Source organism: Carassius auratus, chromosome 16 (assembly GCF_003368295.1).
Source record: "Carassius auratus strain Wakin chromosome 16, ASM336829v1, whole genome shotgun sequence".
Taxonomy (NCBI): domain Eukaryota; kingdom Metazoa; phylum Chordata; class Actinopteri; order Cypriniformes; family Cyprinidae; genus Carassius; species Carassius auratus.
The window spans coordinates 2,323,771-2,340,919 of NC_039258.1; the positions used below are offsets into that span (position 1 = coordinate 2,323,771).

General features: G+C 37.2%; 1 protein-coding gene across 1 annotated transcript; it reads right to left on the reverse strand.

The window, feature by feature from the left end:
- Window positions 1-640: 640 nt before the first annotated feature.
- On the reverse strand, window positions 641-15,399 carry LOC113115735 (protein SMG5-like). Its single transcript, XM_026283295.1, has 22 exons — window positions 14,988-15,399; window positions 14,005-14,103; window positions 13,688-13,811; window positions 13,442-13,598; window positions 12,362-12,451; window positions 12,161-12,250; window positions 11,958-12,036; window positions 10,921-11,046; window positions 10,493-10,561; window positions 10,185-10,396; window positions 9,023-9,166; window positions 7,976-8,839; window positions 7,140-7,309; window positions 6,976-7,051; window positions 6,705-6,880; window positions 5,597-5,755; window positions 3,760-3,819; window positions 3,493-3,652; window positions 2,274-2,364; window positions 2,021-2,095; window positions 1,799-1,937; window positions 641-1,698 (listed from the first exon to the last, which is right to left on the reverse strand). The coding sequence occupies exons 1-22, from the start codon at window positions 15,050-15,052 to the stop codon at window positions 1,615-1,617; spliced, it is 3,309 nt and encodes a 1,102-aa protein (XP_026139080.1). The 5' UTR covers window positions 15,053-15,399; the 3' UTR covers window positions 641-1,614.
- Window positions 15,400-17,149: the final 1,750 nt, after the last annotated feature.

The following is a 17,149-nucleotide window of genomic DNA, read 5'->3' on the forward strand; positions in this document are numbered from 1 at the left end:
TACACTTATATAGTAGGAACTGAACTAAAAATTAAGTCCCAAATAGCATCTGCTGAGTGATAAAGGACTAATTTCAGATTAGTTCAGTTAATTAGACCTGCAAACTCATTGTAACCATGCTTACTGTATCTTTTTTACATTATATATTGAAGTTTATATAATTTACATTGTACTTAATGTTTAATGCTAGAAAATAACTAATATATACAAATTTCTATATAGTTGTATTTTAGTATCATTAATATACTGTTATTGGGTTTTGAATTACATCCTTTATAGTTTTCAAGTTTTAGTATTTTTTTATTAACTTAATTTTCATAAAGTTTAGGTTTTATTTTATAATTTTATACTTAAACAGAAATAAAAAGGAGAGATGTTGGCAAGTATTTATTTTTTTAGTAAAATGTTTAATGGCAGGTCATTTTATTTAATTAAATGATTTTATTTTATTATTATTTCTTAGCTTTTTCCAAAATAATAATAATCTTATGGACATTTTCAAACATTTTCTGAAGGTAAAGAACCTTCTTTCACAAACGATTTGCTAAAATTAAATTTTAATATATATATATATATATTTATTATTTTTTTGATGCCACTCAAATTCACATGAATTTAACAACCATGACAGAGACAAACCCCCCTTAAACGAAATCATTTTATTGTTTAATGCACTGCCTCACATGTACACTGGATACCTTTGCGTTGTGCAATATGGGACAATTACTATGAGAATGTGATGGCGAATGACTGGGACTAGATTGTTGAGAGGTGAAGAGAAACACTTCCACATCCGACAGCACAGCAGAGTGACCGGAGTCAGATGAAGTCTGCGACTCTACACCCATCCTCACTCCTGTGTGTTCAGCTCAGCATACAAAGGCAATACGACATACAAAAATAAAATCGAATAAAAGCAACCATTTGCCAGACTTCCTGCTCATACACAAATAACACAATACATTAGATCACAAAGTTACACAGCAAAAAAAAATAAAAATTAAAAAGTGGGGAAGCCACGTTAGAGAGAACGGATCATCAAAAAGAAGTGTACACCCTAAACCCTGAATCCTTCGCGACCCTAGGAGTCTAGGGTAAACGCTAGATGGGATGATTTCTGTTCTGCGCTCACCGCCGGGGTCAAACACAGACATCCATGTGGCAGTCTAACCCCATGACCGTAGCCAGAAGACGAAAAGAAAAAAAATCCAAAAACATCTATATATTTCAATGTATGGGTTTGTTTTTGACGTATATGCACATTAATGTTCGTTTCTCTCTCAAAACATATACACTCATTTCATCAGTATATATGCCTGGTTATGACATATTAAACTGAGTGATTTCACCCCGTAGCTTCTTTGAACTCTCCTGTGTCGGGGTTGAGGATGCGCTGTTGTAGGTTAAAGCCCCCGTTCCTCTGACTTCTCTTTACTCCACACACTTCCTGCACCCTCCTTCCTTCTAACCCTCCATCTTTTGAGTTTTTTAATTTTTTTCCTGGAGACGCAGATACGGACAGAGCAGTAAAGTGGGAGAGAGAGAATGAGCGAGGGGGGGTGAGTGTGCGATCAGCCGAATGCCGAGCCGACCCCCTGCGTCCCACACCGTCTCTCAGCCCATCTCTTTCCACTGCCGGTAGAAGTCGGTGATGTTCTTCAGCTCCATGCCTGCTGCTGCCACCGCCTGGACAGCCGCCTGCAGCCAAGACAAATAACAATCTCATATGCTAGAAGGTTCAACACCACACTATTATGATGGTAGAGTCTTCTTTCCAGACTGCTAATTCCTGACTGACCTTCATGGAAGCTGATCTTTCAGTCAGCTCCTCTAGAGCGTGTCCTGTCAGGATGGTCACCATGCCAGCGGTGTCTTCATCTCCACTGCTCTGAGATCCCGTCAGCTGGCGACAGCTGTCCACCATCTTATACAGGTGCCTGTTAACAGGAACACAGTTGAGATAGCATCTGCAGGAAACCCTACAGGACTTCAAACAGAAAGTGAAGATGATGTGGCTTACCAGGCTTCAATGTCTTGTCGTTTTAATTTGTCCCTCTCAAAGCTTCTTCCCATCTCTTTCTGGCAGCGGATGTACCTGTTGCACAATAAGTGAGAATAAAAGCTCAAGCGTAAAACATTAAAATGCAGGCTTTCTCTATAGTGCCATCTCAAATTCGAATCAGACTTCTTGTTCTAAAGGTCTGCTGTCTACAGTTTGGAAGAGTTTTCTAACACCAGAATCACTAAAACTCAGTGCCGATCTCAAGACGTACCTGTTCCCCTTCCGGAACTCTGTCTCAAGGAATCTAATTCCATCTCTTGCTCCGGAGTTCTCTTTCTTCAGCAAATCCAGGCCATCAATCACTGCAAGTGACCAGAAATTCATCTCAGTTGAGCAATTTGTACAAACATACACTGATTGGTCATCCCTGGCACACATTCTGAACAAAAGTCCGTATTTTTCATTACATCTTAGGTAAAAACTCGAGAGTTTAGATCTTAAATCATTTCAAGTGCAGCGATTAGTAAAATAACTAGTGTAAACATTCTATTAGCCAATCAGAAATATTGGCAAATTAGACCAGAAGGCTCTCTATGCTAAGATGATAGGGGCGCCCACACTCTTTCTGACTGATGAATTTCCTTTTCCATGACCTTCACAGTTTCTAGAGTGAACAAGGATTGCTAAAAATCATTTAGAGTCTGACCGAGATGCTAATGACACATTCAGAATGATTTGTGAACCGGTTTGACTGACTCAAAATAATGATTTGCAGGTTTAAGTTTTTATAAAAGTTTGTTTATATGCAATTATACTTTTTATCAACATTTTGAATTAGTCTACATTTTCATAATTTTATTTAATTTTTCATATTTTTCATATTTAATTTTTCATTTTCATAATTTTAGTCATTTTGCTATGCATTTTTTTCTTCATATATTTCTATACAACTTTAATTTATTTTAGACATTATTATTCAGTCATTCTACAACATAAGCACCTATTTCTAATATTTAAGTTTTACATAAAATATGTATATGTTATTCCATCTTAAACATAATAACTACCAGTATTATTTTAGTATTATTTATATACCATTATAGTATTTAGGATTGGTTTAGATTACAGTTCTTTTTTGTCACTAATTTTGTCATTTTTATTCGTTTTTTTTTTTTTTGTATTATTTCAATATAGCTTTATTTTATCTTTATTACAATTTTGGCAAATCTAGTAATTTAAACATTCACTTATAATTTTTATTCAAGTGTCAATTTTTCATTTTTAATCATCAATTGTTTTAGTTAACAATAAGAATACTGATAACTTGCCGAGTTTAGCCAGATAAACATGTTGACTATAGAAATTTGAATGAATTAAGATTGCATGACATTTCCAGACTTGAAAAACAGCATTTTTAAATCCCCTGCTATTTTCCGATTTCCCACAACTGTGGAAGCTCTCATTAGGAGACAGGAGTCCCGCGGGCTGACCTGTGCGAGGGATGATGATGATGAAGCAGCCGCTGGCAGCCAGCTGTCTGAGCAGCCCCAGGTGCTGGCAGAGAACCGTGGTATCTGGCACCAGATAAGGAGACATGGAGGATTGCGCTTTGGGCTGCTGCAGACTGCCCTCCAGCTGAGAGACCTCCAACTGCAGACAGAGGAAATGCTTCATTACTGCGCCCATTAACGCATGAATTGTTGTGAGCAAGATGTGCATTAATAAAAGTTGGAAATGAACCCCACAGCTGGTCTGACCTGTAGGCGTAGCTGGGCCATATCTCTCATGAGCCGGTTTCTGCGAGCTTCCTCCTCCGCCTGTGGACAAGTCAAGGCAAGGTCAGTATAACCTCCGTGTAACCTCAAAACATGACTCAGATTCTACCCTCAGTAAACACAAGGTGTGAATAAGCAGCTTAATATATTTTTGTTCTTTAGAAGTATGAGAAAAACACAAGCGAGACAGATCTGTTGGTTTACACTCATGTTTTGTGCATTCTTTTTTTTAAGAATACCTTATAGTGCCCTGAAAGAGATCAATGATTAAACCACAGACATATATTTAACCTTACAATTCTGGGAAGAGAAATACAAAAAGGACACCTTGCTGTTTCACACAGTCATTTCGCTCAAAGGCAAAAACATGAGAGAGAGGAGAAATGTAAGGACTGAAGTGTTCTTCTTCAGTTCATTTTAAGATGGTTTTAGAAATTAATTCTATTTGCATACTAGTTAACTACAAGATTAAACATGCTCCTGCTTTAATGTTTGTATTAATCAAATATGCATTAGATTGATCAAACAGACAATATATATATATATATATATATATATATATATATATATATATATATATATATATATATATATATATATATATATATATATATATAATATGGTTACAAAAAGAATCTATTTTATACAAATTATGTTCTTTTGAAATTTATACTCAAACAATTCTGGAAACAATTGCATCAGTTAAAAAAAAAAATATTAAGCAGGAATCACAGGATCATAGGAATAAATTACATTTGAAAACATTCTAATGGAAAACTGTTATTTTAATTGTAATATGTAAAAAGTATTACTTTTTACTGTATGGTTGAGGTGGAGACCGTCAAACTTTTAAATCATGTTTTACAAACCAAAATGTCTGTTCTGACTAAAGCAGGATCAATGCAGGTCAAAATGGACTGATAAACGTTCTCTGTTCATCTTTGGATCTGCACAACGTTAAATATTTTTGCATTCAAATCACTGACTTTTGCCTTAAGTCTGCATGATTCACATGTATGAACTCCCATGCTTTCACCACCCTCACCTGAATGCCAAAAGATAGTTTCAGGTTGGATCTAACACTATCTGACATGTAACAAAGATTACAAATCGAAATTAAGACGACGATCAGATGCGAGTGTTAAGATGTTGGTCGAATGCCACAAGTTGAAAATGACAAAAATCTCATTTTCTTGTTTTGCGGTTTACGCACATGCAACAAGATCTAATCAGGTTATCTGTGGGACAGACTAAAACCAACAGAAAGCGCTTCGGAGAATCATGGGGGGGTTCTCAAAGTCGCTTATTTAACACCAGAAACACAAAGTTCCTGCTGATTGCAGTGCTTGTGCTGTAGTTTCTCTGCGGCCTTATTCCTTGAGCTTGTCATGGACTGCCAGACATTCTTTTCATTGGCAGACCCCGAAGGTTTTAATGAAACTGTAGCAGAAAGAGCCGCCTCTTCAGCAGCACAGCAAGGTGGCACTTCAACCATCATTTGTTCTACCCTAAGGGCTGCGTGGTTGCTTGGCAACATAAGGCTCTCAAACAAAAGCTCACAAATGTGGTGAGTTTTTATGAAAAAGCCTCGTTTTCTTAACCGTGTGGACCCTATCATTTAGATGCACTTTCCGTGACTATTTCTGCAAGGATTTAAGTGGTACGGCTACTGAAATCAGCAACTGAACCGATGTATCTGAACACACGTAAGAGATCCGCTGAGTTTTAAGAGTGCAAATCAATACAGAGCTGTTATTGTTCCAATAATTGTTTGGTTTAATGTCGGTCTTTCATTACTATTTAATCCCACGTCTTTTACCATGCGGAACTGGGCCTTGGCCTGCTGAACCAGGTTGTCCTGCTCTGATTGGCTGATGCTGGTGAAGATGCCCGCCTCCGGGTTGAAGTGCAACACGTTGCCTTGGAGATTTGTGAGGAAGTGACCAAAGCTGCGAATGCAGCACACGCGCACCACACACTGGACAGCACGGAGAAAAAGAGAGACATGAAGAAGGAATATGAGAGAATGCAAAAGACACTGAATGTTAAAAATATACTTATGTAATGTAATAAAATCCTCTGCATTGTAATTTGCAGAAACCAAGTACTTCATTTTTCACGGAGCAAACATTACTGTGCATAATGATAGTCATGTAAGGATGAGAGAGAATCCTAAAAAATGTGAGGATTACAACTGTTTTAGTAAATTTCAGGAAGCACCAAACAATTCTTTTTTTATTTTAATATATTCACTTTTTTGTTGTTGTTGTTAACATGTACACTACCGCTCAAAATATTGGAGTCGGTAAGAATATAAAAAAAAAAAAAAAGTCTCACACCGAGGCTGCATGTATATACATATTTTTTTAAAAACAGCAACACTGCAAAATATTACTATAATTAAAAGAATTTTTGTTTTCTATTTAAATAGATATTTTATTTCTTTGGTAGCAAAACTTAATTTTCAGTGCCATCACTCCAGTCTTTAGTGACACATGATCCTTCAGAAATCATTCTAATATGCTGATTCGATGCTCAACAAACAAACAAAAAAATTTAATAAATAAAAATACCTTGCTGACCCCAAACGTTTGAATAGTAGTGTATATTATAAACTATTATTTAAGTATCATTCATTAGAGTTAAGGCTCAAATTCAAGTAAAATGTAGTAAAAACCTTGCTATACAGTTATGTTTTGGTTTCCACAGTTTTTACTTCAAGGATGAAATATAGACATGCAAGAGCATATGATTGTAATGTATTGTATGTTGTAATGTATGTCTTTGATGATGGCAAACAAATTCTTGAGTTGTTCAGAACAATTTTTGAATGGTTAAAAAGACTTGAAAGGAAAATGAAACCGTGCAGATGTCACACAAACTCTTCAGCAGCACATGGGCACATAAGAGGTAAGTGTGATGGATACCTCGTCCAGAGGGGTAAGAGGGGGTCTCTGGCCTGTGAAGTCCAGGCGTCGGTGGGCTACGCTGAGGACAGGAAGGTGGCGGAGGGCCAGATCCTCTGGCAACAGCAGTGACTGAACCAAACCAGGCTGCTCACACTCATTCAGCAGTTCTGTTACATGCTTATTCAGACCTAAATCTGCAACATAAGCAGGGAAAAAGTTGTTATTAATAATATTAATAAAAAAACTGAATCTATCAATAAATGAGTTTTTATAAACTGATTTCTCTCACCTGTTTCTAACATCTTGGTTCCCTCAGGAAGCAAATTAAGCAGCACTGAGAGTCTGTTCCACAAGCTCTGAGAACTCTGTTTGGGCAGAGACCAACATAGCTAAGCAAATAGATGAAGATACTGTTTACGCAAGTAAAATGCACAATTTTAGAGTCCCATGTACCTGAGCACACATGAGGATGATATCAGTGTTCGTCCTCAGCCAATCCAAGAAGACCTTCACCACCTGGATGAGACTCTGATTGGTCAGAATCTCTAGTCGCTCAGAAAGGGTTTTCTCACTGTGGATCGAATGGTTGCTGTGCTCACTGCCCTCAGAATCAGAGTCAGGATCTGCGTATGACAAACCAGATCGTTTTACAAGTATGGACAAAATACTCACTTCCTGAAGGAAATAACAGTGTCTGAAAGGCAGTGTAACTGTACTGTTTTAAGGTTTTAGATAACTACAAGTTTTAAGAAATGTTACATCAGAGTTTTAAATTTCACATTTCTTTTATTGAGCAAGGAAACATTCAATTGAACAAAAGTGAAGGGAAAACTAACTTGTATTTCTAATATAATTTTTTAAAATAGTTTCTATTCATCAAAGCAGTGCAACCATTTCCCGAATTGATAAAAGAAAAATCTTAATATATAGTATATACTAAACAAATAAAATCTAAATAATAAGAAATTTCTCATACACCAAAATAGCATATTAGAATGATTTCTTTAGAATCATGTGACACTGACGACTGGAGAAATGGCTGTTGAAAATTCAGCTGTGCATCACAAGACAAATTACATTTTAAAACACAGTAAAATAGAAAACAGTTATTTAAAAATGTAAAAATATTTTACAGTATTACTGCTAAATAAATGCAATGTTGGAGCATGAGAGACTTCGTACAGGGCCCAAACATTTAAAATGTTAAGTATGAAAAGTAGTTTTATTGACCAAAATAATGTGCAAAAAAGTCAAAAAATAATTGGAGAAAACTAAAAAAAATCACTTACTTGTAAGCAATGTACCATTGTCATTGCTTCCATTAGCAATCTCTGGACAAATGCTTCTTGATATTTCTTCAGCAGGAGGTGTGGCTTCTTGCACTGGGGCGGGGTCTGAGTCTGGGGCGGGGTTAGCTGGAGCTGCAGGGCGGAGCAGTACATTGCTAAAGGTGGGGGCGAGTCGAAAGCAGCGTTTAGCTTGGAAGAGCTGAGAGGACATGGCCTGCAGGTTTCTGCTGATGCTGGCGTCATTAGACACTAAGGGGCCGTTGGTTACTGGAGGTGTCGAGTTTTCCTCCCTAGACGGCTGCGGTTGCTCACTTTCTTCTTGTTGTAGCTGCTGTTGTTGTGGCACATGCTCAGCATCCTCCATGTCTTCGAGGTCCGAACGAGATTCCTGACTGTTCATGTCAGAGTCCGTCTCGACATCAAAAGCCGTGCCGCCCTCATCCTCCTCCGAACCGCTTTCCCAGCTGCCATCCACAGGAAGTGGTCCCCTCCGCCCTTCCCTCCCTAAAGTGTTCATCTGAACTCTAGCAGCTCCCAGACCATCGACCGGACCTCCACCTTCCTCATCCTCTTCTTCGTCACTCTCAAATCCCTCGCTCAGGTCGCTCTCGTCCTCCTTGTGAGCGCAGCGTCTGCGGCGGAGCATGGAGAGCCGTGAGAGCTTCCGCTTCTGCTTTTGGACCTCCTCAGCTGATCTTTTTTTCTCCAGGCTTTTCTTTGTCCCCGTTGTCCTTCCGTTCCCCTTATGCTCACCTTCCTCATTCTCCTTCTGCTCTTCTTCATCATCTTCCTCTAGGGAGCCGTTCTGCAGGGTTCTCTCCTCTGAGAGAGCAACACTATCATGATCTCTGGCATCAGCGTCACCTAAGAACAAAAGCATCACAACGGGAAAGTTAGTTTGGAGTGGCAAAAAGTTTTTCCTAATCCTAGTGAGCTGCCTAACTAGCAAGCATTATAAAAAAACTGATTCAGGTGAACAGCACTAAATATTTTCTTCACAGATACAACGACAGCTAACAAAATGACTCGGAAGCAAAACAGAAGTACCCATGCCAGTGTTATCAGTGTGCAGGGGTGGGACGCCACTCTCTCCCTCCTCCAGTTCAGCTTGCAGTCGAATGTTGACATGATTGACCAAATGGGAGAACAGAGCCAACGTGAAAGCAATGGAGGCACTGTACTGCTTTGAAGCTAAAAATGAATCACAGTTTGAATTAGAAATCAGTACTTCATTTGCAAAAAAAATTAAAAATAAGAACTTTGGTTTGAATGATTCCAACAGTTCCCTAAACAGACACTAACTTGACAGATATTTGACTTTTTCAATATATATATATATATATATATATGGACTTTTTCAAGGATGGAAAACAATTTAAAAGACCATGATATTTCCAGATTTTGCGCAGTATAGCCTATTTCCACCTAAAATGGTTATTTAAATTTTTACTTTATACCTACTTGTCATTTAGTAATTTTATTTTACACATACTACATAAATATATATATGAATAGAGAGAGCGAGATATACCCAATGCAAACTATAAAAGAATTGTTTAATTATTTGAAATAAAGCTAAAATAAATTAACATTCAAAAAATCTGATAAAACACCTTGAGAATTCACTGAAATAACAATAAAATAAAAATAAAACAAATTACCAAAATGTTGAAACTGGAAATCAATAAAAAGATAGATAAATATGACACATAAAAAAACTAAATATTTAACTAAAAATGTAAACATAAAATCTCAAATCGAATTAGAAATTTTTATAAATACTATAAAAACGAATGTAAACAAATAACACTAAAACAACACTATGATGTGTGTTACAGTTGAAAAACAGTGCTTGTCCACTAGTCCAAAGCATGTTCCTGACCACAGATATTAAGTATTTTTAATATAAACAAGTATTTTTCACTTGTCCTTTACAGTGTTGTATTTGGTCAGGGTGCAGTCTGAATGTCTAAATATCACCAGGAAACTGAGCTTGCTGCCTGATTTATCAAAATCCAAATAAGCCTGAGGCGACAAACAACTACCATACCATAATAAAAATAATTCACTTGAAGCCAGCACTATTTTTAGACTGGCGAAGTAGTACGGGTCTGCTTATCAAATGCAATGCAACATAATTAATGTCATAGTGACGCTGCGTAAAATGAGCAGCAGATGTTGTGATCAATTTTTTTGGGTCCATACTTACCCCCTCTCTTCAAACTGTGCACCACCATAAGGCAAGTCACCGCCATCTTGAATATGAGGCTGTCAGGAAGCACGGAGCAGAGCGAGTCGTGCTCTTCCTCCTCCTCGCTGGCTGACTGGCTGCCGTGAGCAGGAAGGGGGAGGTAGAACAGCACCAGGTTAAAGTCTTCCAGCACAGACTGGCACAGCGACGTCAGCTCCGTCTCCATCAGACTGAAGAGATGTGACAGGATATTAGTCGAGTTGATTTGATTCTTAAATGATATCTTTCAGGTTAGCAACGATGCTTTCAGGAGGTAATGCTCTCACCTGTTCTTGGGCTGCAGCAGGCTCTGCAAATACATGAAGCTCACCAGCAGTCTTTTGATGTCTTTTGACCTGAAACAAGAATTACCCAATTAATGGGAGTCATTTACTTGCCCATGCTAGTCAAGGCACTCAGAAAAACGATCAGATTATTCTTAACCCAATTAAAATGTACAAAATAAATTGTATTTAACTTGTTGAATATATTGACACTCCCAGTTTCTGATAATAGAAAGAAGTCTGAAAGCAAACAGCTTTTTTTCAGTTAAAGCAGAAATACCAGTAGTGATATTGTAGCCTATATGAGGGGCCTTTGAAAATTGTGTTGAACAATGGAAAAGGGTTGAGAACCTGATTTGGATAACAGGAACACATTGAAAAACACTCCTCCATCCTGTCTTTTATATGTATATAAAAGAGAGGGAACACACCTCTGGCGTGATGGTGAAAGTTTTTTCATCTCTTGTTTCTTCACCTGGTGGTACATCTTGGCTGCCTTGTCAAACAGACGCTTTAAATTCCCATAAGCGCCATCGAAGGGAGTCTCCGACTGAATACTATTCAACAGGAAAAACCAGTCTGTTATGTTCACGCAGCGTTATCAGATTCTTGAAACACTAGTCATAACAAAACTGTAATTCTACTTTTCAAACGGAAAAGGATTGTCATTAAAGGGGGGGTGAAATGCTATTTCATGCATACTGAGTTTTTTACACTGTTAAAGATTTGGATTCCCATGCTAAACATGGACAAATGTTCAAAAATTAAGTTGTACGTTTGAAGGAGTATTTTTGTTCCAAAATTACCTCTTCCGGTTTGTCACAAGTTTCAGAAAGTTTTTTTTTTTGAGTATGGCTCTGTGTGACGTTAGATGGAGCGGAATTTCCTTATATGGGTCCTGAGGGCACGTCTGCCGGAAGAGCGCGCGCTCCCGTATAACAGAGCACTGAGAGCACAACAGACTTCACTGATCAGAGCGAGAGCGTCGCGAAATGTCACAAAAGAAGTGTGTTTTTGGTTGCCAGGGCAAGACAACCCTGCACAGATTACCAAAAAATGCTGCTCTCGCTCCTCTAGATCTGATTCTGGATCATAAATATACGGCTGAATCTGACTGTAAGCCATGGTTTGTTTTGGATGATGTTTTTTTTTCCTCACGGTAATGTCACAATTTCCAAACGCTCTCAACGCAAAAGCCTACTCGCGCTCGTGATTCTTTAGCTCCGCCCACACGTCAAGCCTCCAGCGGATCGTGTTTTTCCAAAAAAAAATGGGCACAGACTATTTTTCTCTTATAAATATAATAAAACTAAAGACTTTTTGGAGATATGAAGGATGCAGTACTACTCTATATGTACTCAAGATTAACAGGAGATTGAGTGAAAATGAGCATTTCACCCCCCCCTCTAAACAGTCCTGTAATTCTGCTGTATCCATTTAAATATAATGCTGTTCTCAGATGCCTTACCAGCGCAAGTAGTAGTAAGTAGCCTCGACATTATAAAATTTACTTCCAGCAAGCGTACCCAGCTGATTAAACGGCATGCCTGTAAGGGACAACAAAAAAAACAAGAGATCCATTTAATGTTCATTAAAACCTATATAATGCATGCTCTCTGGTGCCAGGAAGAGGTGTTGTAGAGAGGATGTGAGAAGCAATGACTCGCTCACCGACGTGAGGTGCAACAGACAAGGCCTGGTGATAGAAGCGCTCTGCCAGCTGCTCTGCCTCCACTCCCGCCAGTTCATTTTGGTACCGCGCTTCATAAACATTAGACAGTTTGATTTCAGATCATGTGAACATGATATCACACTGCCAGACTGAGATTTGAGAAGCTGATTTTATAAAATGTCAAGCGAGAACACACTTACCGAGATCTCCCAAGTACACAAGGCATCTGTGACATGCCATCTGGGCCCACTCCATCTCTTTAGGGGTGGCTGAGACTGGTTTCTTACGACCTGCAGTCATTAATCACACAAAGATTATCCAATGTACGGTTCATTCGGCAAATGCTAAATCTGGATATGCAGACAGCATATATTGTGGAATACCAGAGATTTTGCTCTAGGTTTACAGTCAATTGTGACTGTACTTGATACCAATTTTTATTATCCTTTAATAAACTACACTCACAAAAAAGAAACCGCTAGGCAACTGTACATTTTAGAGCAGACTAGAAAAATGAACATTTACTAAACATTTAATTTCCATAATCTTATCAGGTCTAGAAACCACAATTTGTGACATCACAAGTTCTCCATGACTGGGGGCACTCTAGCTGTTCTGTTCAGACATATTTACAATGAGGGCTAGTAGTAAATGACAGATTTTTTTTTTTATGGATAAATATGCCTTTATGGTTTTCCAAAAACATTTGATCAGTGAATCTCCATGGACTTTCTAATTTTAAATTTTTTTTACATTTACATTTAGCTGACGCTTTTATCCAAAGTCACTTACAATTGCTATATATGTCAGAGGTCGCATGCCTCTGGAGCAACTAGGGGTTAAGTGTCTTGCTCAGGGACACACTAATGTCTCACAGTGGATTCGAAACCAGTTCTCTCACACCAAAGGCATGTGTCTTATCCACAGCACCAACACCACCCATAATCAACTTCATAGAGATTAAACTTATAAAGAGCAATTACTATTCAATTCAATAAAATTCACATTTAAGAATAAATAATAACATTAAAATAAAAATCACAATTGCTATAGCATAGATTTCTTTACATATTTTTTTTAAATTAATATTATTTTACATTAACATTATAAATAATATAAAAAATAGTGATATCATTTATAATCATGTATTTCTATATTATAATATTTTTTTAAAAATATTTAATTTCTCATTTTAATTAATTTAAATTTGTTTAAATTCCCCTAGTTTTCCATGACTGTAAGAAGACTGCCTTTAATATCCATATGGAAGCATGTCTCACCGATGAGTGGGTCGGTGACGTGTGTCCAGTCGATGCAGTCCTGTAGCTCCAGTTGATAGTGTGACTGGATGTAGAGCAGCAGGTGTTGAAAGAAACCCACCCCAGCGATCAGATGGGTCCTGTAAGCGCACTCCAGAGCACTGCGGCTGTGAATATGCTGCGAAGAGAGAGAAGATTCCAGTCTGACCACAAATACAACAGCAAATAAGACTCCTTTAAATCATGGAATGTGTTACGCGACAGTACCTTCTTGTTGGTCTTGATGACCTGAATGACCTCATAGTAGACCTTCCTCCACAGCAGCTCTTCTGCCTTGCGTCCGTAGTCCACAGGGTGCAGGAACATCAGCTTTACACAAAGCTCCCGCAATCTGGTTAAAAGAACATAAAAATTAGAAAACAAGAAGCTGAGATATTTAAGTATATGGGAACGCTAATGAACAACTGTGTGTTAAACTGATGTGATAAGTGATAAAAGCTTTCTCTTGTCCATGGAAATACAACATTATGAGACCAATTATATTGTATTGTGCCTGGTCAGGTTGCAGAGAGAACTTCACTTACTTGTTCCTCAAACTGATATTCTCCGGTTTGAAGACCTCCCTGTATGACGACTTGCCGCTGATTATAATATCCAACTTGTGCACCGTTTCCACCACAGCCCTACATAAAAACAAAAAAGGAAATCATGAAAACATTGTTACTCACAAAACAAAATCCAATTCAACACTTTCACAGTTATTAAGTTGAAAATCACAATTATTGACTTCAGCGTTGATGGTTATAAAGAAAGGAAGATATTTTGCATTAAATGTCATCGCTTTCATTGTGTCTTTTTACCTGCTACAAATCATAAGATTTTAGCAACATTTCAAGATAAACATTTACAGGAATGAAGCAACTTAGGTTTATTTTTTGTGGGGGAAATCATGTTTAAATGTGAGAATTCAAATTACATTAAAAGCCAGAACTTTTTTGTACTGTATGCATGTTCGGTTTGGGCCTTATAAAATGTTATTGAGATCAATATTCACCTAAATCACCCTATACCAGCTACTTAAACTTAATGTATCAAATATGATAGCAATAATTTTAAAAATCATTTATTTTACAATTAATCTAAGGTTCAATGAACGGTTTCATTTTAAATGCTTATATTTGTCTGGCTATCATACATCAATCGTTAAGCGTGCAAATATTTTAAATACCTGTCATTCTCGTGCAATTCTGGCCTTTCATTCTTATATATACACACACCTCTTTCATTTTAAAGAAACTAAAAAAGAAAACCTCTAGATGTAAATAATTAAGTAAATTTAAATTTAATGGCTATACTTCGATGCCAAATAATATAAGATCCCCAGATGAGACATTATCGACACGCATTCGCTAAAAATAGCTAAACTGTCGCCTTATTCAAGCGTCAAGTTTAGCAATTTATCTTTATGAATATATGTTTGTAAACACTTCTGACCCATAAAAACATAAGATATATAACGCATTACAGAGGTTTCCTTACAGTACCGGCCTGCTGACAGCACTCTTACCTGTACAGTCGTTTAATATGAAGCACTTTGGCCTCCGGCTCGCTGTCTTGACCCGGTCCGCTCATCCTAGCAGTGATAGTGCGGCTGCTGTCTTCTTTTTTCGTGTATCTTGTTTTGGTTCTGGTTCGTCCAGCTCCAATTTAGCGCGCGGCTAACGTTAGCAGGCTAGCTAACTCACCTATTTCCTTCAAATTACAACTTGAACACAAACGCTGTCGTTCCTGTCCTCCCCCGCCACCGGCCGCGATACCCATCCGTTCGGAAGCCGATGTGTGTGCTGGTGTCGGTTCGGGTCAGCTGTCACATTTTGAAGGGATTGTGTTTGTGTTGTTGTCGCTCATCATTCCAAGTGTCGCTCCGCGAGCGGCCATTTTCACCCCCTCCCACCATACACACACAGTTCAGCGGCATCTGCAAGTATCGCGACAGTTGACGGACTCCTACACCGCCGCTACAAATTTCGCGAGAGTTTCCTGAGGTCAAGTTATTGGTCAAATGCAAGCGCTCGGTGCGAGCTGTTTTATACATGCCTTGTCCACACTTGCGGTCTTGGCCACTTGAGAGCGCGTGTACGCAAGACTGTCCAGATATTAAAAAGACCAAAGCGCAGTGCCCTTAAAGCTCACTAAATCCACACATCTCGAATACCGCCCGAGTAGCCTATATTTATTTTGTAACTTATTTTTATCACTTAAGCTAATTAGGAGCACCAGAAATTAAATTGTGTCACCTATACTGAACAGACATTTAAAAGTTTATTTTAAAATGCAGAGTACTGAAAATAAAAATTTAAACTCTGTAAACACTTGCAACACACTTGTAGTGTGTCCCATCAGGTAATGGAAATTTTTGTAATTTTAATATTGTTAACCAACTTCATATAGCTATGGTATATTGCCAGACATTTGTAATGTGTTTTGTTCTTTAAGACATCTTTTCTCACCACTGAATACTGTAAATCAATTGATTAACTATTATATAAATTAACCAGGTAGCCTATATAAATCATAATATATATTTTACAGTATCTATTTTTAAGTAATGGATTTGTCTGAAGGCACACTGTAAGGAGTTTATGAATGCAAAGTGAAATCGACTTGCAATTTCCCTCAAGAAAATTATCTGAACATCCCATTTAAGGCAAATATAGTTGTATGAATATTTTTGTATTGATGTGTAAACAAGTAAATATAAGGCCAATCTCACAATGAATGACCTCAAAAATATGACCGTCCACAGTCATAGTTTCTTAATATAAAAAGAAACAAAAATATCACATGCTTTTGACTGTAAAAGAAATATAATTCTATATTATTTTAAATACATTAAGATTTAAATTCAGTGAAGCTGCCTTACATTTATGATGATTTTATTTTAATATTGTAGCTACACAGGCATTAAGCAGCCACAAACTGTTTAAAATATCAATTTCATTCAAGATCTTCTTATCAACTCCTCTAATCTAGACAAGATTAACAGACAGACCATCTGGCATCACCTGGCAGCTGCATTTCTAACATGTTTGACAAGACACAGTGTTGAAATCACAAGCTTCCATTTCTTTTCCTTCTTTTCATCTTACTTTGACTGAATGTTTTCTCCATTTGAGTTGATAGAAAAAAACCTGGGAGTGGCATCACTTATGTGAACTGAAATGGCCACAACTTTATTTTTTTCTCAGACAGAACGATAGATAGAACGATAGATAGATAGATAGATAGATAGATAGATAGATAGATAGATAGATAGATAGATAGATAGATAAAAAATGAATGCTCACAATCATAAATGAATTCAATAATAATTTATTTCTTTATTCATCTGTTTAATTGATTTCATTTCTATAATTAGCCCACCCGAAAAATATAATTTCCGATTTATTCAAAAAGAAATGAAAGTCTTTTAACAGTATTGAATAAACTAAAGAATGATGAAATGATAACAGCAGTTATTATATTATTACAATAATAATCATAATTCAATAACCAGAATATCAACATTCATAACAAATCCAAAAACATTGGTAATGCACTCTGACATACCACTCTTGCTATTAATATAATATATACAAAAAGAAATAAAATTCCCAAGTGTCTGCCCTTTTCAAAAATTGAAATTTAGGGGCGGGGCTTATGGCTTGTCAAGAAAGATGACTGTGATTG

Bases quoted from the DNA above. Each gene is read 5' to 3' on its own strand.
- LOC113115735 (XM_026283295.1), bottom strand. From the start codon at position 15,052: ATGAGCGGACCGGGTCAAGACAGCGAGCCGGAGGCCAAAGTGCTTCAT. The intron at 12,037-12,160 runs GTGAGCGAGTCA...TGTCCCTTACAG, and splicing joins GTCTGTTGCACCTCACGTCG to GCATGCCGTTTAATCAGCTG. The intron at 10,562-10,920 runs GTGTGTTCCCTC...TTCTTGTTTCAG, and splicing joins CTTTCACCATCACGCCAGAG to GTCAAAAGACATCAAAAGAC.